We start from the raw sequence: 22,983 nt of genomic DNA on the forward strand, positions 1-22,983 counted from the left end.
AACAAGCCACTGGTAATTTCAGGTCTCCTGATGTGGCAAACAAATAAAACCCAGCAAGAAGTAGAGTTGGGCTTTCCTAAATCACTCTTTGGCCCAATTTCACAGATTATCCTTCAGTATAGATAAATTTGCAGCATGTTAAACTCAGGTGTCTTATGTTTTATACAGGAATTTAGAAGGTAAGGACCAAAATCTCAGTGTAATTACAAATATTTCTCATAAAAATAACCAAATAGGAATTCCGAGTGATAATTTCTCAAAGTTCTCATTACAAAACTTAATAAAAAGGTAAATAAACCAAACTTCTTCATAGAAAAATTGTATTTACAACTCCATCCAAAAGCAGTTTTTAAAAGCAAACAATGTAACACGAAAGTTGAAAAAAATCTATGCTCACCCAAAATTGCCAAATCTAATAAATTATTAACAGAATACTCCATCAAAAATAAGGCAATAATCCAAGATATCCCAGTAATTATTTCTCCACTTTCATAACTAGGTAGAACTAATCTATCTAGTAGCAAATGATACTTCATTCCATTTCAGCATGTCTGAAATCCTTAAGGACAAAAGTGTTAAAATATCATCTTCATTCTTCATTAGACTCTTAGAACACTTGAAGGAAAATAATTTCTAAAGCACAAAGAGGTAAAGAGGTATAACCTTTCAAAAAGATACTCAGAGTTCAAAATTCAAGAATGCGATATTAATACACAATGGGCATTAGGTGAATATATGTAATACAGTGATAGCAAATTAATTTATTTAGTACTTTTTCCATTCCATATCATCAGGAGGGTTGATTTCAACTTTCCTTTTACCTACATCAGACCAGTTGGTACTCAAAACTGTACCACCAGACTCCATCTGCAATAAGAAATAAAAATAGATTAATCTCTGGGCCATATAGTCAAAACAGAGTATTTTTCTAAGAATGTTTCAAACATAGTGTTCCAAATATAAGCTATGTTTGGCTCAATACAAACACAAGACAGTACCATGATTTAATCTCAGGCTTATCAGAGAAGTTACCAAACTCTATAAAATTTGAAAAGGAAACTCTAGACTAGTTAGGTAGAAGCATTATGTTCATACAGTGTCAAATAAAGCACATCTCCCTCAGCTAAACAGCATTGAGGTAGACGTGGAAAATCTACCTTTTGACAAAAATAAAACTGGCTCCCCAAGAAAATGATTAATCTCTTTTGTTAAGGATAGTAAAGAGCAGGCAAAGTATACTCTTTCTAAACTAGTTTTATAGAACTTTGAAGATCCTCTTCTTCACGCTCTGTGACAAATATATAAGGGAATGCTGGAATTTTTTCAAATTAACATGCATATATCTAAGAACATAAAATCCGTACCTCAGTAAAGAACTGATTATCTATTTACCATCTGTAGAATATACCACCTACCCACAACCCTAGCATATTCGTACAGACATTTAAAGAAACTGTGGACATTTGTTATATTAATGCAATAAAAATTAACTGACTTGGATCACAGCAAAACACAGTATGAATTATTCAAATTAAATATTTTTACAAAATCAGCTGTGCTGCTGGCATATGTATATGGTTACAAACCCTATTACACTGGAACTTCAATATAACCTCATGCCCAACACTGTCAACCTCCTTTACATGGATTGCTTTGCATGGGATATTCTTCTCCACCCATTTTCTTTTTGCCCCATTCTTTAGCTATCCTGTAAACATATTTCTCTGTGGCCTCTTTTGACCCTAATCAGGACTTTACCTTTATAGAATTTGTATTCTGTATGAGCATAATTACCATTAATATAATATGTATCACACTACACTGTTAGAATTTTAAGGGTCTGCTTTCTTTTATCTGTTTCCTACCCTTAGTTCCAACTAAAGCTGAGAGCTCCTACAGGGTAAGGAACATATTTTACTAACAATTATATCCTAGATCTAAGCACAGTGGCTGGGCATACAGTGACTTCAAATAAAATACTGATATATATATATATATGTTTGTAAATATAATGTGTTGAAGCATGTGGGAATAGACCTATTCTTACCTGAATAAAACTATAGTGTATGTTTTAAGTAACACCCTTCTTTCATTAAGATAGAAGTGTATATAAACACGTTAGCAGTGAATAGCAAGAGCCCTGTGCTTACCTCATTGAACACACTGTGTATAAAGTTGTATAATAGCTGTAAAACATCTTCTCCCATTAATATAAACCCACTAACACCCTAACCTCTAACCTTAACCTGGACCCTAATCCTAACCTTAAACTGAGCCCTCTGGAGAGTTCTCTAAATTGCAGATACCAGGCATATATCCTCACCCTGGCCCTAACTCTAACCCTGCCCATAAACCCTAACCCTACATCAGAGAAGAAAAAAAAAAAAAAGAAAAGAAAAGAAATGGTTTACATATACAATGGAATACTACTCAGCCACAGAAAAAGGGATGAGGGATCCCTGGAAGGCTCAGCAGCTTGGCGCCTGCCTTCAGCCCAGGCCGTGATCCGGAGACCCGGGATCGGGTCCCACGTCAGGCTCTTTGCGTGGAGCCTGCTTCTCCCTCTGCCTGTGCCCCTGCCTCTCTCTGTCTCTCTCATGAATAAATGAATAAAATTTTAATAAAAAAAAAAAAGGAGGGGATGAAATCTTACCATCAGCAATGGTGTGAATAGAGCTAGAGAGTGTTATGCTAACTGAAATAAGTCAGAGACAAATACCATGTGATGTGATTTCACTCATGTGAATTTAAAAGAGCAAAGGCCAAAAAAAAGGGGGGGGGGAGCAAACCAAGAAATGAACCGTTAACTATAGAAAACAAACTGATGGGTTACCAGAAGGGAGGTTGGTGGGGGCATGGGTTAAACAGGGGATAAAGATTAAGGGGATTAAGATTAAGGATTAAATAGCAAATATTTGTCATGATGAGCACAGGGTGATACATGGTAGTGCTGAATCACTATTTTGTATATTTGAAACTAGTTATTACAAGAATGGTAACTAACAAATTTAAATGAAAACTTTTAAAAATCTTAAAAGGGATAAACTCTACATAATAAACTACTCCTATAAAGATTGAAGGAAGGAGATTTAGTTTGTAATTTGGTGTTTACTGATGACATTTATTTCCCCCTCTTTCCTTATGGATTGCAGTGTGATTTAGCATTTCCCTCTGATTATTTCGTACATGTCGGTCTTTCTGTCCCAAATTAGACTGGAAGACCATAGATGACAGAGTCTATTTTGTTTTCCCATAAGCACTTGGTAATGTTTCAGGTGGCTTGTTTCAGGAGTATATATGGTTCAATCACTATTAACAAAGCCTCTGTATGAAAATGGATGCAAATTCTATAATCCATCTTTGAAATTTCACACACTGCCATTCTGGCTAGTGCACTCTTAAAAAAGGTCAATATTAAAAAAAAAAAAAGTCAATATTGAAATTGACTTCCCTTCCTGGGGATATAGAGTAGGTATACTTTATCCTATTCTTCCCACTAAGTACTACTGAAAACTTTAGACATTATACACATGTAAACAGACGCTAAAAGATGAAGGGAAGACAGATCAGCTAGGGATCTTGGGAGCCACGGAGCGACATAACATGGTGGTGAGTCCCCTGGGTTTTCTTTTTTGCCTTGTGGCTTAGAGCTGCTGCTGAAGCTGGAAACCCTAAAAGGTGTGCGTGCGTGTGCGCACACACACATACACACACACAACTCGAACAGAAACCTGGTTTCTCTCTCTAAAGGATGAGGAAAGATAAAAAGACAGCTTAGGAAGACAAACGTTTTAGGCTATAATCATTCCATTGCAGCTAGACACCACAGGGAAAAAAAAAAAAAAACAACTGTGGCTCCATCCTCGCGCAAGGCCAGTAAACACTGAGTGAGGAGCGTAGACTTCCATCCATGCTAGGCTATCATGAACCATCTCCTCTGCCACCCGTGGTGTCAGTGAAAACAACACAGATATGATGGTACCTATCCCAGTCCCAATATTAACAAGAAGATGTCCCGGGATGTCTAAGGAGGCTGACTAGGGTGCCTTGATTTCTACCTCCACCTAGCAATAATGAAGCAGTGCCTTCCCTTCCTCTGCCAGAGTGGCTGGCAGAGAAAGCCAAATAAGGTGGATGGAGAGGGTTTAAATAAGATCCAGTCTCACAGCAGAACATGAAAACATCCAGGTTTCAACTGAAAATCACTTGTTGCTGAAACATCAAGAACCAGGAGAATTTCCAATTCAATTTTTTAAAAAAGAAGACAATCAATAGATGATGTTGAGATGAGAGAAATGTTAAAATTATCTGACAAAGATTTTAAAATAGTCATAGTAAAAATGCTTTAACTAGAAATCATGAACTGGCTTGAACCAAATGAAAAAAAACAAAAATTCAGCAGAGAAAAAAAGATATAAAGAGCCATCAAATGTTTTAGAATTAAAAAGTACAACTGACATGAAAAGGTAAATGGATAATCTAAACAGAAGGGATATAAAAAAGAATCAGTGAACCTGAAAAACAGGTATAATAAATATAGCTAGTATATAGAGCAACCACTAAAAATGCTATACAAAGAAGAAACACTAAAAATATTAAAAATAAAAATGGAACTAAACAATATTTAGAAGCACTCACAAGAAGGCAGGAAAAACAAACACAGAATAAAACAAAACATAGACTTAAAGTCCTAATATATCAATAATTTCATTCAATGTAAATGACCTGGATACATCGATTAAAAGACAGAGATCGGCAGAAGAGATTTAAAAACATAACCCAACTATATGCTGTCCCCAAGAAACTCACCTTAAAACAGTAAAAATCTATTTAAGTATGATACAGACAGGATGGAAATAAAAGAGTGGAACAAGAGATGTCATGCAAAGATTAATCAAAAGATGAAGGCTTGGCTATATTAATATCAAAGAAAATTGCCAGAGCTTGAGAATAACATATATGTATGATAAAAAGGCCAATCCACCATGAAGATACAGCAATCCTAAATGCATATGCACCTAACAGAGCTGCAAAATATGTGAAGGAAAAATTGACAGAACAATAAGACAATATCAGCAAGGATACAGATGAATTCAACAAGAATATCAACAAGATCTAACTGACATTTATAGAAAACTCCTTCCAACAACAGAATACACTTTCTTTTCAATCTAAAAATAAACTTGAGATAGACCAAAAGCTGGGCTATAAAAAAAAAGAATGTAGATCACATGGTACAGTCTCAAATCACAATGGAATAAAATTAGAAACCAATAATAACAAGGTAACAGGAAAATCTCCAAATGCTTGGAAGCTGAACAACATACTTCTGAACAATCCATGTGATGAAGTTTCAACTGAAATCAAAATACATATTAAACGAATGAAAATATAATATTAGAATTTGTGAGAGACAGTTAAATCCCTGCTAAGAGGGAAATTTACAGCATAAACACACACAATAGAAAACACAAAGTCAAATCAAAAATCTAATTCACATCTGAGCAACCTAAAAAAAATAGCAAAATAAACCCAAAGCAAGCAGACAGAACAAGTAACAGATATGAATGGAATTTATAATAAAAAATTGAAAAAATATATCAAGGCAACAAATAGCTAATTTTTTGAAAAAAAAAAATTTCAGTTAACACTGACAAACCTCTGTATCATGAAAAAAGACAAGAAATTATAACCATAGGAATGAAATGGAAAATTATTACAGACCCTGCAAATATCAAAACAAAAACAGTAAGAAAATACTACCAACACTGACAGCTTAGACAAATAAGATGCTCAAAAACACCAACTGCCACAAATTACCCAATATGAAATAGATAATCTGACCAGTCCTATCAGCTATTAAAATAATCAGGTTTTAATTTAAAATCTTGCTCCCCTCAAAAAAATATCCAGGACCACATGATTTTCACTAGTTTAAAGACTATTTAAAGAAAAATTAACACAAATTCTACACAATCTCTTTCAAAAGAGAATATAGAGCACTTCCCAATTCATTTTATGAATTTAGTATTAGATACCAAAACCAAAGATAGCACAAAAAAAATATTACAGACCAATATCCATCATGAAGAATATAGACACAAAAATCCTTCCAGTATCTGAAAATAGAATTGAGTAATATATAAAAGGAATTATATATCCTATGGCCAAGTGAGGCTATCCCAAGGATGCAAAGCTGGTGGTTCTAGTAGAAATACCATGTCATCATATAAAATCATCACTGTTACAGGTTAAAGAAGAAAAATCACCATCACTTTGATCCATGCAGGAAAAACATTCAAATTCAAAAAGTAAACAGCTAGCTGTGCAGTGTTGGTGGTATAGTGGTAAGCCTAAGAGCTACCTTCTGAAAAGTTAACAACCATTCATGATAAAAATCTCACACAAGGGGTAGAGCAGAACTTTAACCTGATAGCATCTGCAAATAACGTACAGTAACACTTTCCTTAATGATGATAGACCTGGTTTTCCCTGAAATGTCCACTCTCACCACTCTTAATCAACATAGTACTGGAAGTTCTAGCCACTGCAATACAGCAAGAAAAGGAGATAAAAATCAGAAATATCAGAAATTAAAGGTCCCTAATTTGAAGATATGACTGTCTACATAGAAAATCACATATTAATTTACCAAAAACTTTCCTAGAGTAAGTGACTTTAGCAAGGTCACAGAATATAAACAAAAAAACCAACAGTATTTCTAAATACTAGCACATGGACACCACAAAGTTAAATATACAATACAATTTAGAATCACTCAAAAAAAAGAATACTTAGGTATATCCTGCAAAACATGTTTAGGATTTAAATGTGGAAAACTGCATAATGCTCATGAAAGAAATCAAAGATCTAAATAAATGAACTGGCAGATTCAACACAGTAAAAATGCCAATCTCTCCAAATTGATATACAGTTCAGTGCAATTCCTAACAGAATATTTTGAGACATATAGACAAAATATTCTGAAGTTTATGTAGAAAGGCAAAGGAACTAGAATACCTAGAACAATTTTAAAAATGAACAAAGTAAAAGGAATGACTCTTCTTCCTGAATTCAAAACTTACACAGCTAAAATAATCAAGACTGTAGTATTAACAGAGGAACAAACATATAGATTGATGAAACAAAAAACCCAGAAACAGACTGAGACAAATATGCTCAAGTGATTTTTGAGAAATGCAAGAACAACTGAATGGAACATAGACAATTTTTCAGCAAATGGTTCTGGAGCAAAAGAACACGCACAGGCCAAAAACAAAACACGCAAAACACCAACCTACATCTAAACTTTATATAAAAATTAACTCAAAATGGATCATGGACTTCAATGTAATATGTAAAACCATGAAACTTCTATTGAAAGAAAAATCAAAGGAGAAAATCTTTCAGATCTAAAACTAAGAAGACTTCTTACACTTGTTACTAAAAGCATGACCCATAAAAGGAAAAACTGATAAATAAGACATCATCAAAATTAAATACTTTACACCTCTGCAAAAGACCGTTAAGAAAATGCAAACTACAGACTGATAGAAAATATGTGCGAACTATGTATCTAACAAAGACTTGCCAGATTAGTGGTTCCAAGAGTTAAGGAGAGATGGAGTGGGAGGAAGTGGGTATCGCTACAAGGGGAGTCCCCTGTGGCAGTGGAAATGTTCCGTTATCTTATGTCAAGATCATGGTTGTGACACTGTAATTCTGCAAGATAATTCCACTAAGGGAAACTGTGTAAAGGATACAAGGGATCTCTCTGCATTATTTCTTACAACTGCATGTAAATCTCAAAATAAAAAGTTTAATTAAAAAAAAATTTTTAAGTCAAAAGTGAAAAGCTCAATCATGGGCAGTTATGACATGGTAACTTATGTGGACTATGAGCCTCAAAGACATTAACTAAATACTAATTTGAATATAAATGCCTTAAAAGAAGAGAGTGACATTTCCAAAGCTACTGATAAAAAATGATTACAACTAAAGCAAAATAACCTAGTTCTACAGTGATATCTTGCCATTAAAATCTCAGACCTTGAGGTCTAATTCAGGTGGTATTTACGTTTGTCCTAGCACAAAGCCTTATTCTCTTAATCAACAAACAAAATTATTAACAAACCAATGAGTAATTAATGTGCAATTTCTACTTTCCAAACACTGTTCTGGCAGTTTCCTAACTATATTCTTCTTCTCTGACACTGAGGCTATCTATGGTTTAATGGAAGCTCCTTCAGCCATTGTGATAAAGCCAACTAAAGTAATCAGAGTATTTCTTAAGCCTTCCAAGTTCTAACTCAATGACTAAAAAATATTTATTTGGAATAAATAAAGCAAGCAATAGCTTGCTTCTCAACTGCCCCACAAGTTTCCAACTTCCTCAATAATTACTCTAAGTTTAGAGCAGGAAGAAATGTTCAGATGAAGCCTATTCAAAAAAAAGCCTCCCAACTACAGTATATGCAATTTGGTTTCAAATTGACTACTTAATCTTTCTTTTAATATTTCTGAAATTTGCTACCACAATATTTTTTTCAAGTTTATGTTCTTACAAATGATTTGTTCATGGCACGTTTCACTTCATCAGAACCATCTGAATAGATCTGCTGAAATAATTTGTTTAAAGCTGCATCTCCCTCCAACTTCTCATTTTTTTCTTCTTCTTTGATCTCACCAACCAATTTATCCCAATTTCTTGTATAATGAGATGACGAAGGATATAAGTTCTTTACATCTGTGGAGTAAAAAAGATAGAAGTGATTAATCAACATGTGATGATTATGTCAAGAATATGTAAACTTTGTGACCATGATATATAAAACATCTCAGCAAATAGTTTAGGTCACTGAATTTCATATTTTTAATAAATGTCTTTGTGATATATACATCAATAATCAGATCTACACTTCTAAAAATTCAATCAGCATAATATAAAATCTGGGAATTTTTTTGAACAAAATAATCTAATAAAGGGTACATTTTTGGTACATTATGCAAAATTAGATTAAAAACATTCTTTGTGCTAATGAGGGGACTGAACGAGAAGTATACTGGAACTTTTATATTTACAGAAAATAGCAAAGATAGTACAAACAATTCTAAAAACAGTGTTTATTTTTTTTTAAATGATGCTCCACTAAGAAATTTCTCTTATAAACAAGATTTTAACAAGTATTAAAAATGTGGCTTCTTTTGAGGTGCTTCTCTTTCAGAGTAGAAATAAACTGAAAATGTAAGTAATCATCCATGCCATTAGACAGTTAAAACTCCATCCTCTCCCCAAATTAAAATATTAGACTGCCTCAAAAGGAGATAATAAGGAATTCTTGAATGTTGAAAAATACACCATGTGATCATCTAGAGTCCAATGCCCACTCATATACACATAGAAAATAAGTGTACTTGTAGGGCACACTGGGGTAAATGAAGCCTACTTGCAGCCAGAGAGACTACTGACTGGCCTAGGGGCTCAGGGCACCGCCAAGGCTACCTTAAAGACTAAAGGAATCAAGATCATGGAATCCAAATAATTAAAAAATCATCTATGTAGTAGCTGAAGAGCAGTTCTATTCACTCTCCAATGGAAAGAATGCAGGACACAAATGTGAACCACGTACATAATTTAAAAATTTCTGATAGCCATGTTACTAAAAAGAATCAGGCGAAATGCATTTTAATAATATATTTTATTTAACCTAATATATTCAAAACAATATCACTTCAACATGAATCCATATAAATACATGAAGACATTTTATGTTCTTTCTTTCATACAGTTTTCAAAATCTGGTATTTTATACTGCCAGCACAACTCAATCCAGACTAGTCATTTTCAAAGGCTCAGTAGGTATATGTGGCAACTATACTGGACAAGGTAGCTATACAACTTTAAAAACACCCTATTCAAAGTTTTCCTGTGAATACATCAGGACAAATTAAATGTCCTTCCTTCCATTACTGCCTCTCTATAACCCTTTCCTCAAAACAGTTCAGAAATAAGAAACTATTAACTGTTCATTGTTGTTCCATCCCTTCTCTTCACCTGTAAACCAACTTTCTCCTTGCCTATCCCCCCAGCAAAACAAAACCAAACAGCACCCTACAGTTTTTTTTAGAGTAAGCATAGTTTTCCGATCTATCCTTCCTCTACCAGGAATCCCTGCTCTTATCATTTACGTGCATTTTCACTAGTAACCAAAGAAAAAAAAATGTGTGTCATGGTAAATTGAGCCAAAAAGACACTGGTTTATTAATTAATCCAAAGAAACAAAAAAATATGTGTCATGGTAAATTGAGCCTAAAAAACATTGGTTTAATTAATCCTTATGCTGACTCCCCAGAAGAATGAGAACACAAGTTCTAACCTCCAATTTACAGATAAGAAAACTGGCCCAGACAGGTTAAGCAACTTGCCCTTATCTGCAAGTTTCTAGCTTGCAGGACAGAGCAATCTGACAAGCATACTAATTCCATACAAAAATAGAACAGGAGGAATAGCATCTGAAATATCTAAGGCATTGAGTTTAGAAAAACTCTGCTCAGTAACACTAAAGAAATCTTTATATTTAATCTCAGAAAAACTGTAACATCCAAAGATGGTGGAAAAACTACTGGGGGATGGACAGGTAACCTAACTTCTTTGTTCATGCATCACAAAAGCAAATAACTGCAAAATACTCCTGTCAACAGATAATTTTTCCCCCATTGTCAGAAGATGTAGCAACAACCAATATCACACACTAAGTTTAGGTAAGAACCAGATCCAGACCCCGAAGACGAGGGTTAGGCTTAAGACCATAAAAACTGCTGGGTGATCCTAAGCAAGTTGCTTACTTATAGAACCTGTAAAATAGGGCTGCCTACTCTAGAGGACTGCTGTTAGTATTCACTGAGATACTACATTTAAAGAGTTTCTTTAAAAAATTGCTTTAAGCTATAGATAAACCTCAGCCCCCAAATCTCTGGGAGTCAGACCCAAAAGAAGCACGTAACAGCTTTCCTATGTCTTTCAAATAAACTGAAGCAGAAGCTTAGGAGCTTAAATACCAATTTTAAATATTTCAATCCTTAAAAATTATCTGTTGATGTCAATTTCCTCGTTTTGCTAATTATACTATAGACTAGTTGTGATGTTATTATGCAGGGAAGCTAGGTGAAAGGTATATGAGAACCTGTATCATTTCTGTAACTTCTGGGGCACCTAAAATTATTTCAAAATAAAAATAAAATGAATAGTTTGTTGGCTAACTCAGTGTTTTCTATAAGATGCCACAAGGAAATCTGTTTTCTGTTACAAAAAGTAGTGAAAAATCTAAAAGTAGATGAAATACAATGTTAACTCATTTTAGTGATCAAATCCGAATATTTAACCAAAAAGAAATTTCTCTCCTTCATCAGTAAGGTCACTGCTATAAAATACACTCTTAGGTGTAGTTCTAGGAGTATCTAACAGGTTAATTATCCCATAAGAAAAACACCTGTCTATTGCATATGCTTAAAACTGAACATAAAGTAGTCTGTTCCTTACATGATAAAAACAGCCAACCCTAGCTTTCCACTCTTCTCTGATGCTTTTCTTAGGTTTTCACGACCTGTTTGTAAGCACTTCTTTAAGAGTAAATATAGAAATAGATTAAGTATTTTACTCTTTAAGAGCAATATAACAAAATGGGTTAGATATTTCAGCAATATAGTGAAATGGGTTAGAAGCCCCAAAATACTAGGAAATGACCTGACAATATCAATAGAACAGAAAGGAATAAATAAAAGGGAGAGAGAAGAGGAAAATATTTCAGCAGAATAAACCTCTAATTCATTTACAACCCAGAAACAATAGGCAAGGGCAACACACAAAAACAACCCCCAACTAATGTCATACACTGAGGAGGTAAACAATATAATCCCAACCCCCTCAGAATTTCTGCTTCCATTCATTTGTATTCTGAGTTTAAGAAGTTAGAATCTTCACATGAAAGGCTAATTTGCATTCATTACAGAGCAATCTTATTGCACTCAATGTACCTTTTCTTGGGAACATAAATAATGAAAGTAGAAAAAATGCTCATTACTATTTAACTTCAACTATATAAAACATTGCGAATTTAAAGCTCATCAAGGCCAGAAAACAAACCTGCTATGAACTGTTTTGGTTTAGGCACATCTCCTTGCCCCTCTAGCTTTTCCCATCTCACAGCCTCTGTCTTTTTCATTTTAATTTCAATCTGGAGGAAACACCAAATAAAATTTATTATTCAATGTAAAATATACAGAACAGTAAAAACAAATGCAATTTCCTTAAGTCATAAAATTTTATAAAAATTAATAGTGCCCTTGAGATAACTTCTTTAAATTATACATAAGGTTAAATGCGAAGAACTTTGAAACATGTTGTTCGTACTTAAAAGCCACCCTTCAAAAACAACATATACATACTATAAGCTATAGTTAAAAGTCTTGAAATCCATATGCTTTTTTCTTCCAGTACACTGTTCTCAACCAGGGGTGATTTGGCAATGTTTATGGATATCGTTGTTCATCATACCTGGGAGGGAGTTAAGGATACTACTAAACATCCAATAACATAAAAAGAATTTTCCACAAAAAAGAATTTTCCAGCCCAAAATGTCAACAGTGCCCCCTACTGAGAAACCCTGATCTAAAGGAGTTACTTCAGGGATGCCTGTGTGGCTCAGTGGGTTAGGCCTCTGACTCTTCATCTCAGCTCTGGTTGCTGAGATCAAGCCCCTAGCCAGGCTCTGCACTCAACAGGGAGTCTGCTTCTCTTTGTTTCTCTCCCTCTCTCTCTGCCCCTCCCTCTGCTCAGACTCTCTAAAATAAATTTTAAAATATTAAAAAAATATAGAAGAATTACTACATTTGCATGTGCATTAACCTATTTGAGAGTGGACAGATTTGTATCATTGTGTAAAAATAATACAAATGCTAAAATTTTTATAATCATTCACTCTATAATTATTAAATACCTAGTATGAGCAAGTTGTAATCATCAGGGATGTGGTGGATTTTTTAAATATTAAAGAAACATGTTCTTGACCATCTGGAAGTAAGCGAAATACTAGAAGAAAGTTGATCAAGAGTCAAATAAATGTTCTAAAAGCTTAGCAGAGATCACATCTAGGTGTGAAAAGAAAAAGTTTCAGCACACCTTGAAGAGCTTTGAGGGGCAGAAGCATTTGCAACGGTGGAAGGGAGAAGTCTTCAGCCTCAATATGAACAGCCTAAAACTAGAGCCCTAAGGTTTCAAAGGACACAGTACATCAGGGAGTACAGACAAGACCAATTTGTCTCAAGTCGTCTAGGATTTATGTTAGAACAGTAAAAAATATAGATTAAAAAGGTGTAGGGCAAACTATGAAGAGCTTCTGAATGCTAAACTAGCTTCACTTATTAAAATGAAATATTAAGAGCATCTTCAACTCTCTAATCAAGGCTGGTCCCCTAGAGTCTACCCTTAACTCTAACAGATACTCACAGAGCACCTTCATCTACCTTTAGTTTTCCTTATTCAAATAATACTCACTCTCCCATTTTTAGCCTAGCAAAATCAGCAGTTAATAGTTGTTTTTTTTTTTTAAGATTTTATTTAAGAGAGAGCGTGCACATGCACAAGTGGGGGACAGAGGCAGAGAAAGAGAGAGAAGCAGACTCCTCACTGATCATGAAGCCTGACTCGGGGTTACAATCCCAAGACCCCGAGATCATGGCCTGAGCTGAAGGCAGATGCTTAACTGAGCCACCCAGGTGCTCTAGCACTTAGTTTACTAAACATAATTATTATGCAACAGTTGAAGAACCAAAGTAGAATTTTTTTTTTAAAGATCTTATTTAGAGACAGAAGAAGTGTGAGAGGAGGGAGGGGCTTAGGGAGATGCAGAGAGAAAATCCCAAGCAGGCTCCACACCCAGCACAGAGTGTGAGCTGAAATCAAAGTTGAAATGCTCAACCAACTCAGCCACCCAGGTGCCCCTCAAAATAGAATATTCTTTTTTTTTTTTAAATAGAATATTCTAATTTTTTTCTAAGAAAAGGATTTACTTTTGTAAATAGGAAAAAAAAATCAAAAGACAAATGTAACTAAAAGACAAGCCTATTCACTCTGGTTCTTTGAGACTCCTTTAAATCAGATAAATCACTCCAACTAGCAATTACTGGTAATCTACCACTTGCATTTAGTGATAGAATCCTTAAAATTTGCATTTTAAAATACCTTAACAAAAGACTAATAGAGAAATCTGCTAATACTTTTAACCAGACATGAAGTGATGGTATAGAAGGGGTGTGATCTGAGTATATGTATTTTCTTTAGCACAAAAATGTAACAAGAAACTGTTTTCATAATGAAAAACACCATGAAACAAATGTCACTGGGAAAGAGGCCAAAAGTACAGTATTTTTAACGTAATTTATGTGTTTAAATTCTAAATAAAACTATAATAATCTCTAGAATTCTCTAAAATGATGACTAATTTTTATAAAATAAAATACTACCAATATTTTCTCATACACAGTATTAAGTGATAGTAATCCAGTAATTTGAACTTGTCATTGCTGGAATATTTGTCAAACAGGCAAAAATCTAATAGCTGGCAATGACACAGCAAGCAGTTACTGAAAAGGGATATTATCACCCTAAAATTCAAAACTGCATCTTGCTCCTTTTTCAACTCATCTGGAAATGAAGACTTGGCAAGCAGTGTGTACATCAACACTATCCTTAACTAACCTCTGCTTCAGGGCACCCTATATTCATACCTCATGTTCCTATACTTACAAAGTCTATAAAAAGTTCCTTGTTTCGCCTAAAGAGCAGCAGACACTAACATTCACATCTCCTCAAAGCCACTATAACCTGAGTAATTGTGCAGCATGAACAAAGAAGCCTTTGTAAGGCCAAAGTCAAAGCTCTTAGTAAAAACCCTGAATCAAGTGAGACAAGCTGACCTGAACTTAAAATTATATTTAATCCATTCATTAAAATAGCTGCACATAATAAACCACACTTAATTAGCTTTTTAAAAAAATAAAAGTGGGGGGAACTAATTTCCTGTGACTTTCTTTTTATACCTATTTCACTTTCAGTGCTTATATATGCTTTTAAAAATGAAGTTTTAAGTTTTCATGACTTTGGCAGGTACCTCTAGAGTTACAAGCCCAATTTCAGATATTTTTATTCCAACAATTAATAAGCTTTTCTATTTGCATTTAACTCAAAACTCATTTAAAAGTTAACTTAAAACTTTGGTTTGAATGTTCCACTCGTATGCACAAGGAAGGCTTTCAATAATATCCCAAAGCAGTACACAGATTACTAGTAAGAATCCCTGCTCTTCCAGGTTATTATTGTTCAATGTTTTGCATACTACCATCCACCTCTAAATTCTTTACACAAATACTTTTTATATTTGATATATACTTCAAACTTCAGATTTAAAAGGAAGCCATTACTCCAAAAGGGACAATGGCATCCAGACACCACCTTCTCAGGAGAGGGGTAAAGCTCCCACTTATTGCCAGATTGACAGTGAAGACATCTTTCTCAGAGACTAGAGAGCTGTGGCAGTTTACTGCTAAACTTCTTTTTCTTCTGGCAAAGTTTTGACAACCATCTCTTTCAAGGCTATAGTCATTAAGTAATTGTTTCTGACCTTTAGGATGTAATTTTCTCAATGTTCTCTTACTCAGCTCTTTGCACACTTAATAGCTGTATCTAACTGCTTCATCTGAAAAGAGTAAACTCGGTCTTCCTAAAGCCATACTGCACATCGACCATTTTTATTTTTATGCTCAAATCATTGTAGTCATTTTTTAAAATGCAGAAGACAGTAATTAATGACAAAAAGCTGAAAATTCACCCAAGTTCTAATATCACAATTCAAATATTTACTGAGAGCCTACTCTGGACTAGGCACTGTGATAATACATATAAGAATACAAACACTGTTCTCTCTCTTTTTTTTTTTTTTTTAAGATTTTACTTATTTATTCATTAGAGACACAGAGAAAGAGACAGAGACACAGAGAGAGATGTAGGCTTTCAGCAGGGAGCCCAATGTTGGACTCAATCCCAGAACTCTGAGATCACACCCTGAGCTGAAGGCACTCAACCACTCAGCCACCTAGGTGTCCCAAACTCTCTTCTTCTTAAAGAAAGTAATGAGAAGACATATTCCCATAAACAAAAAATTGCAGTATGTATCACCTGTAGTGAAAGATCTCAATACAGGAAAATAGTCTAGCTTCCTAGAACTAGGCCATATATGTCATTAGTAGTGAGAATGAATGATTACTTTCTCAGCTCTTTTGTATTTTTCCAAATTTTCTATGATATTCATTCATTGGATTTATAACCAGAATAAAAATCTAATAATAGCAGCAATATTTATTGAGCACTATTATATACCTTGCATGCATCATGTACATCACCTGACTTAATAGAACAATCCTATTAAAAAAAGATTATCATCCATATTTTACAGATGAGACAGATAAGATATGCAACTTGCTGGAAGTATTTTACCGCCAGATGTTTTACTTATTTCCTGAGAAATAAGCAGAGGTTGAAAACAAGACAAAAACTATCAATTGTGTAATTTCAGTGAAGAGTCATAAATAGGTGCTACTTATTGGAAATATGACCACGAACAAGTAGCTAATCTCACTGAGCCTCTATTTCTCCCGTAAAAAGTGATTAATAGGGTCTCTACTTCATTTAGGGTTCTTATGAGGGTTAAATGAGTGCTCGCTTCAGTAGCACATACACTTACAAGAGTTAAATGATACCATCTATGAAAAGAACAGAGCACTGTGTCTGGCAAATAACTGACTGCTATTACCATTATCTTCATCATTATAATTAGCTAAAAAATCTGGACAAATTATTTAACATCTCTGGGTTCAGTTTATACCTGTAAATAGATGATAAAAATACCTACACATCAGGCAGTATTTGTGAGGATTACATGGGCTAATACACAGCAAACAGTTACCTACTACAATTCTGCACAGGTCAAACAGTATGGGTCGGGCTAAATAAAATGCAGACAGTGAAATATTTGTTGTAGAATACTTAACGGCATGAAACAAATTATCCAAAATGTGGGACACCTGGGTGGCTCAGTGGTTGAGCATCTGCCTTTGATTCAGGGCGTGATCCTGGGGTTCGGATCGAGTCCCACATTGGGCTCCTACGGAGAGCCTGCTTCTCCCTCTGCCTATGTCTCTGCCATTCTCTCTCTCTGTCTCTGATAAATAAATAAGTAAAACCTTAAAAAAAATTATCCAAAACGTACAGCTAAATTTAAAAAGAAAGCTATAAGGGTGCCTGGGAGGCTCAGTCAGCTAACTGCTGGGATCCCAGCGTCCTGGGATCGAGCCCTGCATTGGGCTCTCTGCTCAGAAGCCTGCTTCTCTCTCTGCCACTCCTCCTGCTTGTGCAGGGATGCTTGCTCTGTGTCAAATAAACAAAATCTTTAAAAACTAAAATAAAAAGACAGCCATAGACACTGTATTTACAGTAAAATCCTTTTCTTTTGAAAATATATAAATATGCATTAGTAGAGAAGGTAGCAAGAATATACTTCAAAAACAATTTGTAGGGATCCCTGGGTGGCGCAGCGGTTTGGCGCCTGCCTTTGGCCCAGGGCACGATCCTGGAGACCCGGGATCGAATCCCACATCGGGCTCCGGTGCATGGGGCCTGCTTCTCCCTCTGCCTAAGTCTCTGCCTCTCTCTCTCTCTCTCTCTCTCTCTCTCTGTGACTATCATAAATAAATAAAAATTAAAAAAAAAAAAAAAAAACAATTTGTAGATTATTGGGAACTAATTACTTATCAAAAAAAAAAGCCTATTACCTTCAAACTGTATCAAGAAGACATAAAACATGGGGCACCAGAGTGGCTCAATCAGTTAAGCATCTGACTCCTGATTTTCAGCTTCGATCATGATCTCAGGTTCACACAACTGAGCCCTGAGTTAGGCTCTGCACTTAGTGTGGAGTCCGCTAGAGATTCTTTCTCCCTCCCTCCAGGCCTCTCCTCCCTGCTCACATGTGTTCCCTCTAAAATAAATAAATAAATAAATAAATAATAAAAAAAAGATACAAAGCAATCCCAAAACCCCTACATCTGTTTAAAAAAGCAGTAGTATCCTGCCCAGATTCTCCAACTCTATCACATCATCATAATCAGGATTTTTCTATGAATATTAAGAAAAGGAATTCACTCTAAAACTTCTCAAATTTTATTTGGTTAAGAGGGGAGAAGGGAGCTATTGTCTCCAAGTAAAGACACACATATTACTTCCCACAATTCCAGTTAAAAGCCTTTGTGTTTTATATAGATATAATACAAAAAAATTGCTTTGACTAAAACTAAGAATAGAAGATCATTTCTTGGGATCCCTGGGTGGCGCAGCGGTTTGGCGCCTGCCTTTGGCCCAGGGTGCGATCCTGGAGACCCGGGATCAAATCCCACATCAGGCTCCCGGTGCATGGAGCCTGCTTCTCCCTCTGCCTATGTCTCTGCCTCTCTCTCTCTCTCTGTGACTATCATAAATAAATAAAAATTAAAAAAAAAAAAAAAAAAGAAGATCATTTCTTTTTTTATTGTATTTTTAAATAATCTCTACACCCATGTGGGACTTGAACCCACAATCCTGAGACTGAGAGTCATACAATCCACCAACTGATCCAGCCAGATGCCCTGAAGAACATTTCTACAAGGGTGAATTTACTCCAAAGGATTTTGAAAATTCTAATTTTTGAGGAGTAAATATTCTTTAAAATGAATTATTTCATAGCACTGCCATCACTGAAGTTATAATCCTGCAATTTTGAGTATAGTGTCATGAAATTAACAAGACAGAACAAAAGAAACACTACAGTTTCTTAATAAAGAAGATGAATTAAGGGCAGCCCGGATGGCTCAGCAGTTTAGCACCGCCTTCGGCCCAGGGCCTGATCCTGGAGACCCAGGATCCAGTCCCACGTCAGGCACCCTGCATGGAGCCTGCTTCTCCCTCTGCTTGTGTCTCTGCCTCTCTCTCTGTGTCTCTCATGAATAAAATCTTAAAAAAAAAAAATGAATTAAGAGGCAGATATTAAAGCTGGTATTCAATAAAAAGGTAGAAATAACTATCAGAGGTACTGAAAAAAATATGAATTCTGACTTGGAAAAACATATATGTGACATTGTGAAATATTTGATTAAGAAATGCTATTTCATTAAGAGTCCTCCATCTTTTATTTTCATTGCAAATCATATTTCACTTAAATTAATAACACTTAACTAATGATTATACATGAATATGCAACATTTATTCAACCTTGAATATGGAAAAGAAAAAAAATGGATTCTCAGAGCAAAGAAATAGCCACTTTAAAAAGCACAGATTTTACAGAATCTCTAATTTAAGCAGACTTTTCTAAGCAGAATCATCTTCTTCTCACATAAAGGAGTCAAGACATGAATACACATCAAGAGTAAATTACTTTTTCTCTTAGCATCATCACTAAGTAAGCCTCAGTAACCCACAAAATACTTTTTCAGTATTATAACAATCTAAGCCGTATGAAAAAGATTCAAAACTTTCATTCCTTTTAAGATAAAATTAAGTACAATTATTTCAACTGTACAATGCACAGGGCTAGGCATATTTAGCAAATGCAACACTTTTTTTTTTTTTTTTAGATTTATTTGTTTGGGAGAGAAAGAGAATGTGGTGGGGGCAGGGAGCGGGAGAAACAGCCTCTCCACTAAGCAGGGAGCCCAATGTGGGGCTTGATCCCAGGACCCCAGGATCATGACCTGAGCTGAAGGCAGACACTTAAACAAGTGAGCTACGTAGGTGCCCATGGAACATACTTATACTAAAAAATTACTCATTGTTTGTAGAGTTAACTGGAGCATTCTCTTTTGGAGCATATAAACACACAAATATGATATGCTTCTTATCCTCACAGACTAAATGCAAGAGAAATAAAATGTTTACATAAACTACTATACAAAAAAGTAAAGTAGTTATTATGTAGCACTTAAAGAAAGAAGAAAGGGACAAAACAGCAACTGGGAATACAGCAGAGGGGCAGAATGATTTGAATCAACAAGCACTCAAGAGTCAAAGGAGAATAAAGAATGAGAGATAACAGGGCTTTGTTAACATCCAAAATTCTAGCCACACAGACTTGTGCATTTATCACCACATTCTATTTGTCCATAAATTAGATGAGTAACACACATGTTTTTAAGTCATTTACAATCTAGTCACATTAATCAGTTTCCATTTAAACTACTTCAAAAGAACATGCATTAACAACCTGTTGATAAAAATATGTACAAAAATGCCAAACTCATAATTTTCTGACCTCTCAAATCTAGCTAGAGTTTTGTGGTTGATTATTTACACTTCTTTTATTAAACAAATTCTACACTATGTGGATGGGGTCAGTAAGACTAAAATCTGGCTTAAGATTTTATCCCTTTTCTCACTTTCTATCACCCAAACAACAATTTCTTCTCTCCACTCATAATTTAACAGCGCTGTACTTTATAATCTTCAAATCAGTTAAGTGGCCAAATCACTTCTAACTAGATGCAAAAAACTACCACTTCTTAACTTTGCACTTGTGCTCAAATGCTCTGCAGGTATCGTCTTCTTTCTGTAGGCCCAGCTATGAAATTCTCCCGTACACGGGCCAATCCTGAATCTATCCTAGGATAGGAAAATTCACACATCCTTAGAACTAAAACTCAATAGTTACTAACATAGAATGTTGTAAGACATGTGTATAAAGAAGGTGTAGTGATGGAAAAAGTCCACTTATATCATCTGTTGTCATTAATTCATTATACACCTTCATACAATTTTATAGATGAAAAATTTCAGAGCTCACTTAGTCCGTATCTCTCATTTTTAAAGAGTGAAATTTAGTCCTATAATAATTTTGTCACTAGTCTAAATTTATAAGGCAAGCAAAGAGCCAGAGTCAGATTTTTTTATTTTTCAACTGAGTACTTGTCCAACTTAATTATACTATCTGCATCTTTTGATCACTATTTAAAGCGTTACATGAATTTTAATTCTATTGCATATTTTACTTCTTTTTGAAAATATAAAGAAATCTAGAAGTTATATAATTACTCAAAATGTAATTTAAATTATATTCATTATTTTATCACAACAAAGTATTCTAAAATTCAGCTTAGTTAAAAAACAAAGAGCAGATTCCTCTTCATAGTAGTTCATATTTTTGTGTGAAGGCAGGGTGACAAAGTATTTGTACATACAAACAGACAAGTTCAAGAGAAGAACATTGTTGGTATCAAATCTTAAAAAGAGGCTTTCATCTTTTTTGAAAACCTCTTTAATAAATATTATACCAATCTAAGTATACAAACACTATTGAGGTTAAATTGATTTTTATATTCCATTGCCCTAGAATATAGGGAGGGGAAAACTGTTACTCAAAATTTATGGTCCTTATTTACCTGTCCCTTTGAATTTGAAGATGTGTGCTTAAAAGGATCTATAGGCTTATAATCACATGGGTGATTAGTTGACCAATATTTCTATATATTTAAAGTATTACTACCGACAACTCTTTCACTCACTTACTTTTAAATAATCTCTACACCCGATGGGGGGTTTGAACTCATGACCCCAAGATCAAGAGTTTATGCTCTTAAAACAGAGCCAGCCAGATCCCCTCGCTACTGACGACTCTTTAAAAATTGTCTTACCTTTGTCGAAAGTACTTTAAATGTGCTCTGTTCTGGTATTATAGGATGAAGAAGTCTCAGTTTCAAATTGTAATCCTCTCCAGAAGGAAGTTTCACCAAAGCAGACAACTAATAAATACAAAATTAGCAGCACAGTTCATAAATTTATATAATGAAACATAAAATACTTACACTGAACATAATTACAGAATTTCAACACCACTGCAGATTACTTTAAACACTCTATATGGAATATCAGACTTAAAAAATGCAAAACCATCCTTTCTACATGATAACCTTTACATGGATTCTCACAGACATAATTAAATAAGCAGAAAATAGTATGTTTCAAACATGTATATAACATTTAAGTCTCTAGAAAACTTAAGATATAAGAGCAAAACAATACAATTTATAACAAAAGAAAGGATTCATATGCAAAACACTTCTACCACTAAAGTATCATTAAAGTTTTCTACTAAATGCTAAAAAAAACAAGTTATTAAAGTCACACTAATTTAATGTGGTTAAGTAAATTCAAAGACCTATAAATCATACAACAAATAAGACCTTTTTCATAAAGTATACCACACAAAGGTAGCCAAATCATATATCTTACTAATATCTTTTATATTTATCAACCAAATTCTCCTTTGAATTTTAAATCTAAAGAAAAAGAAAACAAACATCTAGCTATAATCTACATAATCTACAGTATACTTTAGTCTCAAAATGTAAAATCATTCAAGCTGAAAAGCAATGCTTCAGATCTTCATCAGCATTCTCTATGTCTCAGGAAGAAATGATATATCTGATATACTGCTATAGATTATTCTGCAATATACTATATTTGCAAATAAAAGTATTTAATCTCAAAACAAAAAATGGTTCAAAGATTATAACCTCTTTTTCTGAAAATTCCACATTTACATTATTCTTCTGAACATTCTTGATCATAAGTGTAATGATTACTTGAGATTCTGTTTGATACCAGTCATATCTATTAAAAAAGAAAAAAAAAAAAAACCTCAGAACATCTAATTTTCTTAAAGCTGCTGCTTTACATTTTGACAAGATTAAAAACTACAGTCTGATAAACAACAAGAGCTCCACCTTGAGGAACAAATTAGCAAAGCAGATAGTGAGTCACAGAAACAGTTTTATATAACTAATTTTCGTTGATCTGTACTAATGAAAAAGAACAGTAGGGTATGATGCCTCAAACCTTTCCAGGAG

At 34.4% G+C, this 22,983-nt stretch overlaps 1 protein-coding gene across 1 annotated transcript in view; it reads right to left on the minus strand.

Moving 5' to 3' along the window:
* Positions 1 to 306: 306 nt before the first annotated feature.
* The window catches only part of SUGT1 (SGT1 homolog, MIS12 kinetochore complex assembly cochaperone), a 41,112-nt gene continuing 18,435 nt past the window's right edge, over positions 307 to 22,983 (minus strand). Inside the window, exons 9-13 of the mRNA XM_041731097.1 lie at positions 22,651 to 22,747; positions 21,769 to 21,876; positions 12,143 to 12,233; positions 8,565 to 8,746; positions 307 to 867 (exon numbers count right to left, since the gene is read on the minus strand). Coding sequence (XP_041587031.1) covers positions 766 to 867; positions 8,565 to 8,746; positions 12,143 to 12,233; positions 21,769 to 21,876; positions 22,651 to 22,747 — 580 coding nt within the window. The 3' untranslated portion in view covers positions 307 to 765. The remainder of the gene's footprint in view (positions 868 to 8,564; positions 8,747 to 12,142; positions 12,234 to 21,768; positions 21,877 to 22,650; positions 22,748 to 22,983) is intronic.

This window comes from Vulpes lagopus, chromosome 16 (genome assembly GCF_018345385.1).
Source record: "Vulpes lagopus strain Blue_001 chromosome 16, ASM1834538v1, whole genome shotgun sequence".
Taxonomy (NCBI): domain Eukaryota; kingdom Metazoa; phylum Chordata; class Mammalia; order Carnivora; family Canidae; genus Vulpes; species Vulpes lagopus.